The sequence below is a fragment of the Mustela putorius genome, unplaced genomic scaffold, assembly GCF_011764305.1.
Source record: "Mustela putorius furo isolate JIRA1106 unplaced genomic scaffold, ASM1176430v1.1 tig00000135_pilon_pilon_pilon, whole genome shotgun sequence".
NCBI lineage: Eukaryota > Metazoa > Chordata > Mammalia > Carnivora > Mustelidae > Mustela > Mustela putorius.
In genome coordinates this window covers 1,486,183-1,503,944 of record NW_025421292.1, presented here as the reverse complement: position 1 = coordinate 1,503,944, position 17,762 = coordinate 1,486,183, and the positions used below count along the sequence as shown (strand labels likewise).

Genomic DNA, 17,762 nt, shown 5'->3' with positions numbered 1-17,762 from the left:
CCCCATACCCACTTCGTAACTGTTTCAGAGGATGCCCAGCGGCATGTTGGTGTCTCTCACTGGAATCTCAGTACCGAGGGGGCTTTCGAAGCCGCTCCCTCTCTTTTTCCTTTTCTTCTGACAGTCTTTCTTCACCCATTGTTTCTCCAACTAACATAACGGCTGAGCAAAGAAGCCTGTCCCCAATAAGATGTTTCTGGTCTCCAGCCGCCCACTGGCCTCTTCTTGGAAAGGGCAGGGGGATGTGGAAAAAAAAATTCTGGTTCCCTCCCCTTAAGGCTGAGGGCTTTCGCTTTCGCTTCCTCCTCCGACGGTTTCTGGGTCCCAGGCGACAATGGCGTTGCTGGAGGTGTGCGGAGCCCCCCGAGGACAGTGGAAGGATTGCGCTGTCCCGACCCTGGGAAGCCAGTTTCGCTCGGACCCTGGACACTACAGCTTCTCTCTGCGGTCTCCGGAGTTCGCCTTCCCCCGGGGAATGCAGGTCAGGGCTGTAAAGAGAATCTGGGGTGAGGGGGAGACGGGGAGGAGGGCACAGAGGAAGGGAGGGTCCCCCTTGAGACTCCCCAGAGGGGGCCATCCTTTAGTGAAGGAGAACCACGTCCAGGGCCCGTGCCAGGTAGGAGGACACGTGGAACATAGGGGCTGATCGCCTGCCTGAGGGTTAGAAAGTACAGATTAGGGCAAAGACTTAGAGGTGTGGTGGAGGGAGACAAGAGAGCTTTCCAGCCAGCTCTCCCTCACACAGGGATCATGAATCGCGAAGCCTTTCTCCCGGGGGCTCTCATGGGCCCTGGAAAACGGGGGAACTTTGCTAGCCTCCTCTCAGACACTCACTGTTGTGCATCTTGGCTCAATCACCTTGTCTAGGTCTGGGGCATCGCTTCTGTAAAATGAGGATATTATTAACAAATTGTGTTGTGAGTGTTAAATGACCTATGAGTGGAAAGAAAAAGCGCATTAAAGTCGCCCTTAAAATGTTTACTTATGGTGATCATTTATTTCCTTTCATATCTATTGTGCTGGAAGATGGAAGAGGTTGGTGTCATGTGCTTGTTCTTTTCCTTCTCCCAAGTCAGATCCTGGTAGAGATTGGTTATTAACTGTTTCGGTTATTCATGGTTGGAGAATTTCTGCTCATCTCCTCACTCCCAGACTCTTGTGAAACTTCTTCTGGAGCCTTGTGTTTCACAAGTTTTCAGTGCCCCTTCGTCTACCTTTTCTCTCTAATCAGCCCAGGGAATTCTTCCAGTCCCTTGGTGGGAATGGTGAAAGGAATGTTCGAATTGAGATGAACCATGGCACTACCACTCTGGCCTTCAAGTTCCAGCAAGGAGTGATTGTGGCAGTGGATTCTCGGGCTACGGCTGGGAGTTACATAGGTGAGTGTGTGTGTGCGCCAAGCAGCTGGAATCTGGGGAGCTGGGCCCCTCTCTGGGCAGGAGGCCCACATCTGCATCAAAGCAGAAGCAGATACTAATTTTGGATACACAGGAAGAGCTGTGGGGTCCATCCAACTCTCTCAAAGCTCCATCTTCTTCCAGCCAGCACAAGGGTTAACAAAGTGATTGAGATTAACCCTTACCTGCTTGGGACCATGTCTGGCTGTGCGGCGGACTGTCTGTACTGGGAGCGTCTGCTGGCCAAGGAGTGCAGGTAGGCCAGGTCTCCTATCCCCTTCCTAAGCCCAGGGGTCAACGGTGGATCCTGGAACCCCCAGATCACTGCTCCTCATCCTTTCCCCTGGGGCTAACGTAGCATCTTGGTGTTAATGTAGCATTTCACAAAACAGCCTTCTGTTGATTCGAAAACCTTCTCCCAAATCTCAGCCTGTGCTCTTGCCAATAAGCCAGATAGATAAATTGTCACTTATTTAGCACTGATGTCATAAACCCTGATGGGATGGTGTCATTTACTAGGATTTCTTTATGTGGTTTAGATACTTTAAATTCCGAATCTCTCCTTGATCCTTAGATCCTACCAAACCATTCTTTTCAAATACTTATACTTATCTCTTTAATTATTTCCTGCACATCAAGCAGGCTGCTCTCCGAGAGCTAGACTTCTGTCCCCTCTGAGTCCACTGCCCCCACCACCCTGTTGTACCCAGGCTGTACTATTTGAGGAATGGGGAGCGTATCTCAGTGTCGGCAGCCTCCAAACTGCTCTCCAACATGGTGTTCCAGTACCGCGGCATGGACCTCTCCATGGGCAGTATGATCTGTGGCTGGGATAAGAAGGTGGGTGCTCTCCATTCTTCCTATTTTCCCATGACAGGTGAGAGACTGATTCCCCATCATACACACCCACTCTCTCCCTTATAAGATGCGTGGCACGTAGAACATTGGGTTATAGAACTGTTCCAGCATACCCGTGGACTATTTCTGGGTCCAGAGGTGGACCATTTTCCCGTAAGCTTGTTCCTTTGGATAAAATAGCTGACTCCAACTTTTTCCCCCTAAAGTTCTATGATTGTTACTAAAATGCTGGTTCAAATGTTCCTGGGTAATGCTTATTCTTTTATTTACTTTTATGGCTCACACTTGAACCTGTATGTTATTAAAAACTCCCTCTCCAACTCCAACGGGAAACTCCTTGCTTCCTGTAGGGTCCTGGACTCTACTATGTAACAGAAGATGGGACTCGGCTCTCAGGAAGTATGTTCTCCACTGGCAGTGGGAACAGCTATGCCTATGGGGTCATGGATAGTGGCTATCGACCTGATCTCAGTCCTGAAGAAGCCTATGAGCTGGGTCGCAAGGCTATTGTTTATGCCACCCACCGAGACAGCTATTCCGGAGGTGTCGTCAACTGTAAGAGACACACCCTACACACCCCTAGATAGGGAAGGGGGATTTGAGATTGGGAGAGTTAGAGGGGATAAAGTGGTAGGGAAGAATCTTTCTTTCTTTCTTTCTTTCTTTCTTTCTTTCTTTCTTTCTCTCTTTCAGATTTATTTATTTACTTGAGAAAGAGAGAGCAAGCATGCATGGGAGTGGGAGGAGGGCGCAGAGGGAGAGAAACTTCAAGCAAACTCCCTGCCGAGTGTGGAGCCTCATGTGGGCTCCATCTCTTGATCCTGAGGTCTTGACCTGAGACCAAACCAACAGTGAGACGTTTAACTGACTGAGCTGCCCAGGTGTGGGAAAGAGGTTTTCAGCATCCAAAGAGGGGCATTGAAGTCCCAGTGATCAAGTATGTGTTGAGAATATGTTTGGGAGTATGTTATTGTCACCTTCCACATAACGCCATGAACAGGAACTTGCTGGAGTGAATGGTGACTCCCTGTTCTTTCTCATCTGCCCACAGTGTACCACATGAAGGAGGATGGTTGGGTGAAAGTGGAAAGTAGAGACGTCAGTGACCTGCTGCACCAGTATCAGGAGACCAGTCAGTAATAGCGGAGGCTGAGCACGCCTTTTCTGGCACAGCCTGGCCAACTCAGGAACCTGGGCTAGTTTACACTCCACAGGAGAGGGGAGCCTTAACCTGAGCCCTGAGGGAGAGAACCAGTGGGCATTGTGAATGGGGTGGAGTTTACCCTCTTGTGTGTTGCCTGTTTCAAGGAGCATTCCCCTTACCCCACACTCTGGGTGCCCCACTAAGCTCAATAAAAGAAAATGGTTATTAATGCCTCTGTGTTGCTGTTGAGTGGACTTGGGGCTGGGGCGTTTGTGGGGTGGGGCAGGAAATAGAGAGGCTTTCCCTGAGAGCAGACCTGAGCCCCAACCTAAGAAATGGGGCCTCACCAAATATTTCTGTTGGGTTTTCCTTCCACACTCGTCCCTCCATGTGCTCAGGAAGGCCGGTCAAGGTCTGTAGACACATATTTGCCATTTACTTTAGGTTAAGGTCCTTTTTATAGGAATGCAACCTGAAGACTCCTGTGTGGTTCACTGTTAATGGTTTGCTTGTCTGGAGCAGAGTACTAGAACGACTTGTTTTTGACGTTGTAGAGTCAGATGAAAAAGCAGCCACCTCACGTGTATATGGTGATTGGAAACGTGGTACATTTACCTCAAATAACATTTTGGGGACACTGGATATTGAATGCAGAGATGGACATTAGGGGTTCAATTTCATGATATGTCATGCTCAATTAATTGCAAGATGACAGGACCATGACTAAAGAGGACTCCCTCCTTGGAAAGGGAAATATGAGGAAAAAGTAAGCAGGTTAGGAAAATGAGAAAGACATAACGAGTTTTTCTGAATCATGCAAGGAACATGGACAATGTCCCCTCTTAAGGAGAGTCAGTTAAAGAAAAAACTTGAAAGCAATTAGCAGCTGAACAGGGAGCTTTTGTTTCCATTAAGGACAGAGTCTCCTGATCTCCAAATCTTAGAATGGCAAGCTTGGAGAAATTTTAATAATCGTCTACTTGGAATACACCTCCCCCTTTAAACTAGAAGTGCCTCATTGGTAAACATACCAGTAACCTTTCAAACAGGTGGTTTGGAATCCAAGTGATCCTTCTTCCTTTGGGGGTATTTTGAATTGGGGAGGTAGTTTCAACCTGAAGAGTTACTTCTGGAATAAACAAACCAGCATGTTCCATAGGTGGGTTCTGGGTCAGGCAGGACCTATAGAATCCTGTTTACCCCTTAATCAGTGTTAAAATAGACAAGGAAACAAAGTGCATCCTCCTCATAAGCCAGAGGTGCCCCACGGCTTAATCTGAAACACACACCTGGAGGCACCTGAACTTGTGCTCTGCCCAGGGAGCTGTATTGAGGAGGGCAGGTGAAGGTAAAGAATAGGGGCCTTTCCGCTCAAAATCTGTGTAAGTGGAAACCTACTGAGGCCCCGGTCAAAGTGTCTGGGACTTTCTATTTAGAAGAGGTTCTGAGTGCCTCTCGCTCAGATTCTGGCTCGGTTTTTTTTTTTTTTTTTTTTTTAAAGATTTTATTTATTTATTTGACAGAGAGAAATCACAAGTAGATGGAGAGGCAGGCAGAGAGAGAGAGGGAAGCAGGCTCTCCGCTGAGCAGAGAGCCCGATGCGGGACTCGATCCCAGGACTCTGAGATCATGACCTGAGCCGAAGGCAGCGGCTTAACCCACTGAGCCACCCAGGCGCCCCTCTGGCTCGGTTTTGATCCCAGACTCTAAAACTGGAGCTGAGGATATAGGAAGAGGCAGTTCTCAAAATAGGATCAGAGCGCAAGGCAAGAAAATCCAGCGGTTCTCCAAATATAAAACATCTCATTCCTTGAAAGAGCTTTGCTTTAATTAATGAACTTAAAACACTTTGCAGGAGTTTTCTGCTACAGAGTAACCGCTGCTAAGTGCAAGAAGTTCCCTGAGGGGCGGGGCGCGTCCCGTGTGCGCCCGGCTTGGCACTGGGCTTCCGCGGGCGGCAGGTGTCGCGCGTCCCCTGCTGGTGGCTGCCCTGCCCGAAACCGGGGCACGGTCTAGGGAAGCGAAAGCGAAAGCGAAAGCGGCGGGCGCCGGGACGCCCCCGCTTGCAGAGTGCCGCTGGCAGACTGAAGGGGAAAACGAAGGAGAACCAGGACGAGCTGATTTCAGAGCTCGGTGCTCAGCACGGAGACGAAAGCCCCCCAGAGCTGCAGTCCCGAAGCCGCCGCGGGTGAGTTCGCAACCGCCCAGAGCCGGGAGCGCTACCCGAAGCATCCCAACCCGCCACCCATTCGCCCCCCCCCCCCCCGCTGCGCTCCCCCTCCCCCCGGCCCTTTGGCCTCCCGGAGAGTGCGAGGGAGCCGGGCGGGGACCGCGGGGTGGCTCTTCGGAACTCGGTGGCGGCGGCGGCGGGCTGGACGTAGGGCGGGTGTGTGTGTGGGGGGGAATCACGTTTTTTTTTTTTTTTTTCCCTTCTTCTTTTTTTTTTTTTTAAAGGCTGAGGCTCCCTATGACAGGCAGAATGCCTTCTGTCATAAGCCGGCCGTAGTGATGGGCACCGGGGATGGGTAAATTGAGAAGCTGACGGACTCGTTGAGCGGAGTCGGGGTGGTGAGCATAGGGCCAGGATTGGGACCCCATCTCCGTCATTCCTCTTCTCCCCCTAGATAAGACCATGCGGTTCTCTGACCTGAGACCCTGCGCCTTCCTGCTGCTGGCGGACTCGGCTCTCCTCTGGCTGCTTCAGGGGACACTGGGGGCTCTCCTTCCCCCGGGGCTTCCAGGCCTTTGGCTGGAGGGGACCCTGCGACTTGGAGGGCTCTGGTGCCTGCTAAAGGCGGGAGGACTCCTGGGATTGGTGGGAACACTGCTGCCCCCGCTCTGTCTGGGGACCCCCCCTGTTTTCTTTCCCTAAGGGCCCTGGTCCCAGGGGCCTTGAGTGCTCCCCCAGTCAGAGTGGCTTCAGCCCCCTGGAGCTGGCTGGTGGTGGGGTATGGGGCTGCGTGGCTAAGCTGGGCCATGTGGGCTCTGCTGAGCTCCCCAGGAGCCCAGGAGAGGAAGCAGGGCCAGGAGAACAACACAGACTTGATGTGGAGGCTGCTGAAGCTCTCCTGGCCAGACCTGCCCTATCTCGTTGCAGCCTTCTGCTTCCTTATTGTTGCCGTGTTGGGTGAGTCTGGAAGGGGGCATTGGGAATTGGAGGTGGGCAGAGGTCCTTGGTGCCAGCATCTTCATCTGTTCTCCTCCATGCCGCTTTCAGGTGAGACATTCATCCCTTACTATTCCGGTCATGTCATTGACATTCTGAGAGGTGATTTTGACCCTGATGCCTTTGCCAGCGCCATCTTTTTCATGTGTCTCTTCTCCATTGGCAGGTAGGTGATCCTTAATTGGGTTCATTTGCTAGCCTCACGTCTTTACAGGGGCCCTCCATCTCCTGACTTTGTTTTCAGATCCTTTAGTACATGAAGCATAAAATACTTAAACCAGAATATGTGTGAAAGTGTTTATTCACCGTTCTGTTTCACACTCTCAGCCACTCTTTCGTTCATTCACTCTATTTACCCAACATTATGCTTCCAATCCATACTTGCTTCTCTTTGCTGAAGCCAGCTCCTCGGAAGCAACTCCCAGACCCATGTTTCTACACCCAGCTCTAGTCTTGTAGTTCACCTCTCTTCTTGACATTGCCATTGGACAATCCACTGTCATCTCACACTCCACATACCCAGACCTTCATATGTATCATACTCCCTCCTGGTCTTCTTGAAAGTGGCTCCCTCTTTTATTCCCATGTACGAAACAAACAGGGTCCTAGGCTCCAAGCATCAGTATTGTTGATGCCTTCCTGATGTTCAGACACTAGCCCCACTGTTTCCTGCTTTCAAAGTGTTCCTCCTGTGGCTCTTTTCTGGCCATTCTCACAGCGATTGCTGGAGTTCAAACCCTCCTCATTTTATGTCTGACTATCCCAACAGCCTTCTAAACATGGAAACCATATTTTGTGAAATACTTGCTTCTATCTTTTTCATTTTTCCTTTAAGTTTTGTTATATAAATGGTTGGCCTAAGAGGAATTCTCAACTTCAGGGACAATAGATGTGAGGGAACAGCATGTCTCTGGGGCTCCAGAGAAGAGGAGGGCAAGGGAATTCATTGCTGCAGTTCCCAGAGTAAAGTAGGAAGGAGGGCTTTGTCATGGTGGGGGGGCAAGAGACCAAGACGGAGGGGGAGGGTAGAGGAACAGCACTGAAGAAGGTGGGCTCTGGGTCAGGCAGGACCACAAGCTATTTCTCTTGACATGTCTTCGTTTCTATTATGGTCTTCCCTATGTCTAGCATGGAGTGAGCGCCATAGATACTCGTGAATTTGTATATGTTACGATTTTGTTCCCACATCTAGCTCTCTCTGTCCTGTTTTTCCTGCCTCTGTTTGTTCCTGCCCCTCCCCTTGTCTCCCTCTCTCTCTCTGCTTCTCTTCTGCTTCTCATGGTGCACTTTCTCCAACCTTGTATTTCTTTTCATTCTGTGATTTCTCCTTTGCTTCTCTCACTCGTTCCCTCCCTCTCTGCACCTGTGTCCCCTTCATCCCCGTTCCCACAGCTCACTGTGTGCCGGCTGCCGTGGGAGCTGCTTCACCTTCACCATGTCCAGGGTCAACGTGCGGGTCCGGCAGCTGCTTTTCTCCTCCCTTTTGCGCCAGGACCTCAGTTTCTTCCAGGATACTAAGACAGGTGGGGCCTGGAGTCCAGGTCTGGGATTCCCCTGGACCTTTCTTGCCTCTCAGTTACCCTCCACCCTGTAAACAGCCTCTCTTCCCACCTGCACCCATGGTGCCAGGGCGAGGAGCTGCTGAGCTCTCTTTTGGGATGGGGTAGTGAGGTCGCCTCCACTGGTCTCTGCAAGTGAGGGGGTGTGTTTAGAAGAGGGGGCTGTGTCAGTGGGGACGGTCGGTGGGGGCAGTCTCTGGGTGTTCTGCTTTACACATGGTTTCCTCACTGGCTCTGTCCTCCCCAGGGGAGCTGAATTCGAGACTGAACTCAGATACCAAATTGATGAGCTGCTGGCTTGCTCTGAATGCCAATGTGCTCTTGCGAAGCCTGGTCAAAGTGGTGGGGCTGTATGGCTTCATGCTCAGCCTGTCCCCCCGGCTGGCCCTCTTCTCTCTGCTCAAGGTGCCTCTGGCAATAACAGCTGAAAAAGTGTACGATGTCCGCCATCAGGTACGTGGGAATGTTAGGGAATCCCCAGGGCAGAAGAAGCTCTCCTAGAGGTCTTCTCTTCTCAGCCTCCAGAGCAGTAGCTCTGACAGGCTTGAGAAGGGCCCTAGGCCCTGGGATTTTATGTAAGAGTGTGTGTGTGTGTGTGTGTGTGAGAGAGAGAGAGAGAGAGAGAGAGAGAAGAGAGTGGGAGAAGAAGAGGGAGCATTTTTCTAGAAACAAGATAACCTCCTACTAGATTCTCAAAGGAGTCTGGTCGTGCCTTCCCCACAAAAAGATTAAAAATGCTGTCTTAGAAGATTTTAAGCAGAGTTTCCCCCTTTCTAATCAGGGGAAATCAATTTGGGTCGAGTGTAGAGAAAGTAGAAAAGTGCAGTCAGGAAGTCCTGAGTCTGAGTATCAGCTCTCCTTTCTCTCTTTTTAGAAAAGTGGCGGTAAAGTTTAAATAACATAAAATTGACCATTTTTACTATTTTTTTATTGTGCCATTCAGCGGCATTAAGTACACTCACATTGTTGTGCAAGGTTCACCACCATCCATCTCCAGCAACTGTCTCCATCTTCCCAAGCTGAAACTTGGTACCTATTAAACAATAACTCCCCACTTCCCCTCCTCCCAGCCCTTGGCAATGACAGGTCTATTTCCTGTCTCCATGAATCTGATTACTCTAGGTATCTCATGTAAGTGGGATCATGCAGTATTTGTCTTTTTGTGTTTGGCTTATTTCACGTAGTGTACTGTCCTCCAGGTTCATCCCTATTGTAGCACGTGTCAGAATTCTCTTCCTTTTTAAGATTAATACGCCATTGATGCTTAGACCGCGTTTTGTTAATCCATTCATCTCTTTCCGGATGCTTGGGTTGCTTTCACCTTTTGGCTATTGTGCCATGCTGCTGTAAACATGGGTGTACGAATATTTGTTCGAGTCTCTGCTTTCAGTTCTTTTGGGGATATACCCAGACCAAGAATTGCTGGATGTTATGGTAATTCTGTTTTTAATATTTGGAAGACCCACCACCACAATGGTTTTCACAGCACCCGCACCTTTTGACATTCCCCTTGGCAATACACAAGGGTTTCGATTTCTCCCTTTCTTTTCCAGCACTTATCTATCTTCTGTTTGTTTCTTTATTACAGTCCCCTGTACTTATTTAGCTTACAACTCAAAGTTTCTACCTTTTGTCTGCTTTCCTCCAGTCCATTCCCCACCCCTTCCTCTGGTCTCTGTTAACTATAAATCTGATCTCTCTCTCTCATTCTCTCTCTCTCTCTCTCTTTTTTTTTTTTTTTGAAGAATTTATTTATTTATTTGACAGAGAGAGATCACAAATAGAGAGGCAGGCAGAGAGAGAGAGAGAGAGAGAGGGAGAGAGAGAGAGAGAGATGCGGAAGCAGGTTCTCTGCCAAGCAGAGAGCCTGATGCAGGACTCCATCCCAGGACCCTGAGATCATGACCTGAGCCGAAGGCAGAGACGCCCGATCTCTTTTTCTATGAAAAATTTTTTTTTTGTTTGTTTAGATGGCACATATAAATGAGATCATACAGTATTCCTCTTTTTCTCTGGCTGATTTCACTTAGCATAATGCCCTCAGGTTCCATCCATGCTGTTGCAAATGGCAGGATTTCCTTCTCTTTTATGGCTGAGTAAAATTCTGCTGTATATGAATATGCAGTGCTTTTTAAAAAATAGCAGCCATCCTAATTTTCATGAGGTGATAGCTCACTGTGGTTTTGATTTGCATTTCCCTAGTGACTAGTGGTGTTGGACATCTTTTCATGGGCTTGTTGGCCATATCTATATCTTTTTTGGAGAAATGTCTTTTTAAGTTCTTTGCTTATTTTTTTTAATTGCGTTGTGTTTTACTTGTTGAGTTGTAGGACTTCTTTCACTATTCTGGATATTAGCCCCTTATCAGATACATGATTTGGAAATGTTTTCTCCCACAAAAGTTTTAAATTTTGATGAAGACCAGTTTTTTTTTTTGTTGGCTGTACTTTGTGTTATTCCAAGAAATCATCACCAAATCTAGTGTCATGAGGCTTTGCCCTGAAGTTTTTTTCTAAGAGTTTTATGGTTTTAGCTCTGGTTTAGGTTTTTATCCGTTTTGAGTTACATCCCCACCTTTTGTTAACTAGCAGTGGCTCTTTAGGAAAATGATCTCTTCTGGTTTCATTCAGATGCTGCGGGTGGTATGGATTCCCTTAAATGAAGGAGCAAATGGGGAGCCTGTATTCCCTAGTTCTTTTGGAAAGAAATGTAAGGAAGAGGGGAAAAGGACAGTTAGAAATTTTTATTTATTTTTAAAGATTTTATTTATTTAATTGACAGAGAGAGAGAGATCACAAGTAGGCAAAGAGGCAGGCAGAGAGAGATAGGAGGAAGCAGGCTCCCTGCTGAGAAGAGAGCCCGATGCGGGGGCTCGATCCCAAGACCCTGAGATCATGACTGGAGCTGAAGGCAGAGGCTTTAACCCACTGAGCCACCCAGGCGCCCCTTAGGTAGCTTGGGGGAGGTCTCTTGTCTTCTGCCCCATCAGCCTCTTATATCCCCCCCCCCCCCCCCCCCCCCCCCCCCCCCCCCCCGCTGCCCACTTTTGCAGGCACTGCTTCTGGACATCCAAAATGCTCTGGCGAAAGCAGGACAAGTGGTGCGGGAGGCTGTTGGAGGGCTGCAGACGGTTCGCAGTTTTGGAGCCGAGGCGCAGGAAATCCGTCTCTATAAGGAGGCCCTGGAACGGTGCCGGCAGCTGTGGTGGCGACGAGACCTGGAACGTGCCCTCTACCTACTCTTTCAGAGGGTGAGGAGGTTGTGTGGCTGGGGCTAGGAGCCAGAGAGGGACAGGGAAGGCAGTGGGGTCCCCGCTGCTCTGTGTGGTGGACTCTTTTTCAGGGCTTTCTTCTCTCCCTGCAGACGGTGCACTTGGGAATGCAGGTACTGATGCTGAACTGTGGGGTGCAGCAGATCCTGGCTGGGGACCTCACTCAAGGCGGGCTGCTCTCCTTCCTGTTGTATGAGGAGGACATGGGCCATTATGTGCAAGTGAGTCAGGAGCCTGGACATACTCTCACCAACCCCCACCCCCTTCCCCAGTTTTCTCTATGGCCTCTGGGCCTGGGCCTTTGTTTGAGCTCCTTAAAAATACAAACCAAACCAACCCCCAGCTCATTATATTATGGAGAACTTCAAATTTATGCCCCCCAAAAAGGGATGAACTATAATGAACCTGCATGTACGCATCACCTGCTTTAAAATTACCAACTCATGGCCATTCTGTCTCAACTGTACCTCCACCCATATTATTTTGAAACAAATTCAAGATACAGTTTTATCTGTAAATGCCTCAGGGCATATCTCTAAAACATAAATATTTAAAAAATATAACCAGGAAACACATTACACCAAAAAAGTGTAACAGTAGTTCCTAAAATTTATCAAATACAGGGGTTATATTTCCACTTGTCTCATCCATGTAACATATGTGTCTATATTACATTTATCTCTCTCATGTATGTCTGTGGTAGCATCAGCCATTAATGCTCAATGCCTAGATCCATTAAAATCATTAGGGCTTGCAAGACGGTGACACTCTACCATTCCTCCACTTAATAGCTGGAATACATCTATCCAGGGAGACTTACCCTGGTCCACTCTTTGATAACCCAGTGGTACAATTTGAGTAGGAAAGGCAGAATAGCATTTGGGTCTTTTCCTAGATTTACCAGTTTTCAAAAATAGCTACTTCACCTTGGTGGTTATTTTATAATTTTTCCTACATATTTGTGAAACATCTTTTATGTATGGAGAGCTGTGCTAGGCACTCTGGTGGCTAGAGTGGCAGAGATGAGGTGGGCATAGTGCCTGCTTTTAGGGAGCTCCCTGTCCAGTTAAGGCAAAACAGAATGGTGCACAAGTAATACGGAGCGGGAACTGGAGGGTATGGGGAAGAGAATTAGCGCTGAACCCGAGTACGGACCTCTCTGTCCTTTACGTTGCAGATTGGTTCGCTGGGGCCTTGGGTTGCCTTTAAATTCCATCTGAATTGCACGTTTAGGGGGAGGGAAGCCTTTTCGGATGAGGGGAGGTATCCCCTCCGAGTACGCACGAGCCCATCTCCCGAGTACGAACACTGCTACCAAGCCTGACCTGGACAGAGTGTGGCAGGGGAGCGTGCGAGGAGCTGGGGAGCTGGTTTCTGGTGAAGCTGCATTCGGGGAACTGACCCCTCCGTTCCTGTTTTCCAGACCCTGGTTTACATGTGCGGCGATATGCTCAGCAACGTCGGGGCTGCGGAGAAGGTGTTTCAGTACCTGGATCGGAAGCCAAAGCTGCCTCCGCCGGGGACGCTGGCCCCTCCCACTCTGCGGGGGCTGGTGGAATTCCAAGACGTCTCTTTTGCGTATCCCAACCGCCCTGACCAGCCTGTGCTCAAGGTGCCTTAGAGGGGCTGCAAGGAGGGAACCCGGACCTCGGCTCCCAGGCGGCACGGCCTGTAGTAGATCCTTTGTCTCTGAGAGGTTGATCTCCACCCCCCCCACCCCCCCCCCGACAGAACCAGAAGGCGAGGTCCGTGGGGCAAGCCTCTGACTGTTTCTCGGCTTTTCTAGGGGCTGACGTTCACTCTACGCCCTGGTCAGATGACGGCTCTGGTGGGGCCCAATGGGTCCGGGAAGAGCACAGTGGCTGCCTTGCTGCAGAATCTGTACCAGCCCACCGGGGGACGACTGCTGCTGGATGGGAAGCCCATCTCCGAGTACGAACACTGCTACCTGCATCGACAGGTGGGTGGTGGTGGTCAGAGAGGGTGCGGTGAGGAGGAACAGGAGATAGGAGGGAAGAAGCATGTGCGGAGAGCATGGGAGATCCGTGGGAAGAAACATGGAGCACATTCTAAGGGAGCTGGACCAGGAGGAAAAGAGGATCCTTGCCCCGGGGGCTTAACACACCCTCCGTCCCCTGTTCCCATCCCCTCTGCGCAGGTGACTTCGGTGGAGCAGGAGCCTGTGCTCTTCTCGGGTTCTGTGAGGGACAACATTGCTTACGGGCTGAAGAGCTGCAGTGATGAGAAGGTGATGGCAGCTGCCCAGGCAGCTAATGCCCATGGCTTCATACAGGAGTTGGAGCACGGACTGAGTACAGGTACCTTCCTTCAGAAGAGGAGCTGGAGCTGCTTCCTGGGGGTATGGGTTGTGTCTGCTATTTCTTTGCCCGGTGCTTGGCTCCCACTTTCCTGCCTTCCCTGGCACTGGGAGTTTTCTAGTTGCGGGTCCCGGTTGGGAGACAGTCCCCCGGGGTAGTAGTGCTCCCTCTCTTGGGCCAGCCAAGAGAGGTGTCCAACAGGTGTCCACCCCTGCCCTCCTGACATAGGCTGGTGGAAAGACCAGCTGTGTGCTCGTCCCTGCTCATGGGGAGGACGCTGTCGTGGCCACTTGTGTCTGAGAAAAGGTATTTCTCGGATTCCTCAGATGTAGGGGAGAAAGGGAAGCAGCTGGCTGCGGGACAGAGGCAGTGTCTGGCCATTGCCCGGGCCCTTGTGCGGAACCCACGAGTCCTCATCCTGGATGAAGCCACCAGTGCTCTGGACGTCCAGTGTGAGCAGGCTGTGAGTCCTGGGGCGGCAGGCAGTAGGACCTGAGGCTCATGATTGAAGGACCAGTGTATGCAGAATTGGGCAGAGGAAGACAAATGGCCCACTAGTGGAAGACTATCTATACTTTCGCGGGGGGTGGAGAGTGGAATGGAGAGTATGGGGTGTGGGAACAGCCCCTCCTTTTCCCCAGTTCCCTTTACAGCGGGACAGCTGAGAGAGAAGGGCAGTGCAGACTTTGTCGTCTTTCTCATCGTTCACGTCTTCTTTACCCTGTGCCACAAGAGATACTGCCCAGTTGCGATATGATGCCCATCCTGTTCTTATTTTTCTTTATTATTTTTTAAAAGATTTTTATTTATTTGAGAGAGAGAGTGAGAGCAAGTGAAAGAGCTCAAGCAGGGTGGGCAGCAGAGGGAGGGGGGGGGAAGCAGGCCCCCTGACAGGGCTTGGTCCCAGGACCCTGGGATTATAACCTGAGCCTCAGATAGACCCTTAACCCACTGAGCCACCCAGGCCCTTCTTCTTACCCTCTGAGGCATTATGATCCTCCCCCTTCAGCTGCAGGACTGGAAATCCCACGGGGACCGAACAGTGCTGGTGATTGCTCACAGGCTGCAGACGGTGCAGAGTGCGGACCAGGTCCTGGTGCTCAGGCAGGGTGAGCTGCGGGAGCACTCAGAGCTCATGGAGGGCCAGGACCTCTATTCCCGCCTGGTGCAGCAGCTCCTGGAGGACTGAGAGCCCGGGGACACGGGACCCTTCCAGTAATCATCTCCATGATCCAGAGTAGCTCATGCTGGGAGTTTCCCTGGGCTTGTGCTGCTGGGTAGTTGTTCCTAGAGCTATTGGCATGGTGGAAGTTTGGACCATGTGTGCTGACCGGGGGTGGGAGAAAGGGGGGTGCTGTCTGTTTCCAAGATCCTCATTTCCCTGCTGCTGAGTATTGGGGCATAATACATCTATTTAAAGTACATTTTCCTTATTATGTAAATAGCACGTATACATAGAGAAAAGTAAAACTAACCCTTGTTTCACCATAGGTGACCATAGCTACTGTTCTGCTAGCTACCTGTGTCTTAATCTGTTCTTCGAGATAAATGTTAGCCAGTATGATGTAAATATTCATGAGGTTGCCTTTCTGTGTCTTTCCCCTTTCACACTGATATCTGATATCTGATAACTGATATTTTAGGGGAAGCTAGGATGTGGAGGGGTAGAACACTGTTTCCTAATTAACAGTGTTAATAAAACACTGGTAATAACTACCATTTATAGAGTTTTAATATGATAGGAAGTATGCTAAATGTTTTTCAGGCATTATCATATTTAGTCCTTTTCCTTAAGCCTATGTGGTTGGTTATTATTATCCCCATCTTACAGGTGAGGAAACTGAGTCTCAAAGAAGTTAAATAACTTTCCCAAGGTTACACAGGGGTGGAGTTGGAGTTGAATCCAAGCCTGACCCCTGAGTCCACAACCTCAACCAGTAAATTATATGATGTCGTGTGTTCATAATCTTGAATTCATACTCAGATTCAGTAAAGAGCTCTGAATTCTCTGCCTTCTCTCTAGTCCCGTGGTTATTATAACTTTCATTTAGTCTTAGATGATCTCATCACCAAAGAGGTTTCCCCATCATTGGCTCAGCTCTTCCAGCTGTTCTTTGTGAAGTCATTTTTCTTTTGCAGACACATAAGATGACGTAACTTCCGTAAAGTCCTTCAAGCTCTTCCCCTCCTTTCTGCTCAGATCTTCCTCACAGCATGCGAGGTTGTGCAGCTCATTTGCAGCACCCTTCCCTGCTGCATTTAAGCTCCCACCGCAAACTTCCTGCCCTCCTCATGCCTGTGCGCCTTTGCATATGGTGTGTTCTTGCTGCTTCCTGAACCACCCTTTATGATTTACCCCCAGTCCTTCAAGACTTAACTCGGGTCAGGTCTTCCATTCTGAGCTCAGTCGGAGAAAGTATCCTTTGCATGTGCTTCTGTTGCCCCAGAGCTTAGCTCTTTCACAGCCTGTAATAAACTCCCCATCCCCTCACCCTTCTGTTCTCCCATTAGACCACGAGTTCCTGGGTGGGGGAAGGCCATATATTTTACTAAGTTTTATATTGACTACCTGACACAGGGCTCGATTCATAGCAGACAATAAGCAAATGTCTGTTGCACAAATGAATAAATCTTCTCTGTCCTCCCTCCACATGCCAACCACTGAAAATTCAGAGCTGTGTGCATTACTGCCTTTTGGGAGGGACTTACCTTTGAAGGTTCCTATTCTAGGAAAGAGAAACTTTCACGTTCCCAGAAACACCAGGTGCTTTCCAGCTCTAGCAATGAACTACCCGGAACTTTTGCAGTTTTGGTTTCTTTTTTTCATCCTGGTAACTGTTGGGAATGGGCAAAGTGAGAGAAAGGAGCTTTCTTATGCAGGTAAGCCTTCGCTTCATTCTGGTGTTAGTGTCTCAAATACCACTGAACTTAAATACCCATGTGGAGAGAGACAATTCTGGCCCAATTTCTTTCCCTCTTAACCAAACGTCCTTCCTCTGTTTATAAAATGGGAATAATCATTCCTGTATGTCCCAACCTTAGGGAAATTGTTGCCCTCAAGGAGGAAGATGATCTGTTAAAATTCTTTGATAGCTTCAGTGTAATGACAATAGCCTCAATATAATGACACCTAATAGTTTAAGCCTGCAAGGTATCTTAAAAATAATAAAGCAGTCAAATCTTTATAGAAAGGGGAACTGGCCTGAAACTGCAGAGCTACTCAGTGATTGAGCTGGGAAGAAAACTCAGGCATTCAGATGGGCATTAGAAAAATGCAACAGACCTCCGGATCTTAGGGTGTCTGTAAAGTTGGTTATCTGAGGGAAACTCCCAAGTAGACCTTATGTCAGGGACACATTCTGGAAATGTTCCCTGGAGGTCAAAGTGTGGAACTTTGGCAAAAGCCTACAAGTGTGGTTTGTTTGGTAATCACAGATATGAATAATTCTAGTCTGTTCCTGAGTTCTAGTTCTTTTCATTCACCCCGCCTCCCCCCAACACCATTTGATCTGCCTGCCCCATAACCTCCTCCTCTTGTCACTTACCTTCGGCATCTTTCCCATTCAGTCATATTTTACTCTTTCCAAAGGGTGGTATGAATGGAGAGGGGAAACCTTAGGAAACTCTCATAGATTTCTCTGGAGCCTACAGACAACCCATCTGCTTTGCCCAGTGTGGAAATGGCATTGAATTTCAAATCTTTTTCCCCAGCCACGTAGGGTAGCCCCTTTGCTATTCTCATGGCAGTTGTGATTCAAGAGGAGACTCAGTGCAGTTGTCAGAATTTTGGAGAAAGGAGTAGGAAGTAAGGAAAACAAAGATCTTCCTGGTTTTTGGTGCTGAGTGAGCCAAAAAAGCACCCATCTGATTGAATCTGATGCCCATTTAGTAATCGTAGGAAATACTGGGTTTTGAACCTAGAGTTTTATGGACTTATGAATTATCACAATTCATGTAATTGCCATTACAATAACAATAGTCATTCGAGTGCTGTGCTAAGTGCCTCATGTATATCTTTGTACTTTTTCCTCAAGATAATCCTAGGTGCA

General features: G+C 49.1%; 2 protein-coding genes across 3 annotated transcripts; both read left to right on the top strand.

Annotated features, from left to right (window-relative positions):
- Positions 1–280: 280 nt before the first annotated feature.
- PSMB8 (proteasome 20S subunit beta 8) lies at positions 281–3,628 on the top strand. Of its 2 annotated transcripts, XR_006605170.1 has the most exons (7): positions 281–481; positions 1,232–1,379; positions 1,542–1,653; positions 2,108–2,237; positions 2,606–2,810; positions 2,949–3,192; positions 3,307–3,628. XR_006605170.1 is itself a non-coding variant. In XM_045074670.1 (6 exons), the coding sequence occupies exons 1-6, from the start codon at positions 335–337 to the stop codon at positions 3,393–3,395; spliced, it is 831 nt and encodes a 276-aa protein (XP_044930605.1). In that variant the 5' UTR covers positions 282–334; the 3' UTR covers positions 3,396–3,628. The 2 variants fall into 2 exon arrangements, 1 of the variants encoding a protein (XP_044930605.1); XM_045074670.1 differs by lacking the exon at positions 2,949–3,192 and having other exon boundaries at positions 282–481.
- A 1,784-nt stretch (positions 3,629–5,412) lies between these two features.
- TAP2 (transporter 2, ATP binding cassette subfamily B member) lies at positions 5,413–15,726 on the top strand. The gene is given in 14 exon segments (XM_045074665.1): positions 5,413–5,587; positions 5,854–5,924; positions 6,024–6,250; positions 6,253–6,526; positions 6,617–6,731; positions 7,958–8,088; positions 8,372–8,577; positions 11,177–11,374; positions 11,488–11,616; positions 12,819–13,007; positions 13,182–13,355; positions 13,554–13,713; positions 14,040–14,176; positions 14,723–15,726. Coding segments are annotated over 13 exon segments (2,124 nt in total). The 5' UTR covers positions 5,413–5,587; positions 5,854–5,920; the 3' UTR covers positions 14,903–15,726.
- The last annotated feature ends 2,036 nt before the right edge of the window (positions 15,727–17,762 follow it).

Excerpts from the sequence above, each read along its gene's own strand:
- PSMB8 (XM_045074670.1), top strand. The coding sequence starts at position 335 with ATGGCGTTGCTGGAGGTGTGCGGAGCCCCCCGAGGACAGTGGAAGGAT. Across the intron at positions 2,238-2,605 it reads TCTGTGGCTGGGATAAGAAG|GGTCCTGGACTCTACTATGT; the intron begins GTGGGTGCTCTC and ends TGCTTCCTGTAG. Across the intron at positions 2,811-3,306 it reads TTCCGGAGGTGTCGTCAACT|TGTACCACATGAAGGAGGAT; the intron begins GTAAGAGACACA and ends ATCTGCCCACAG.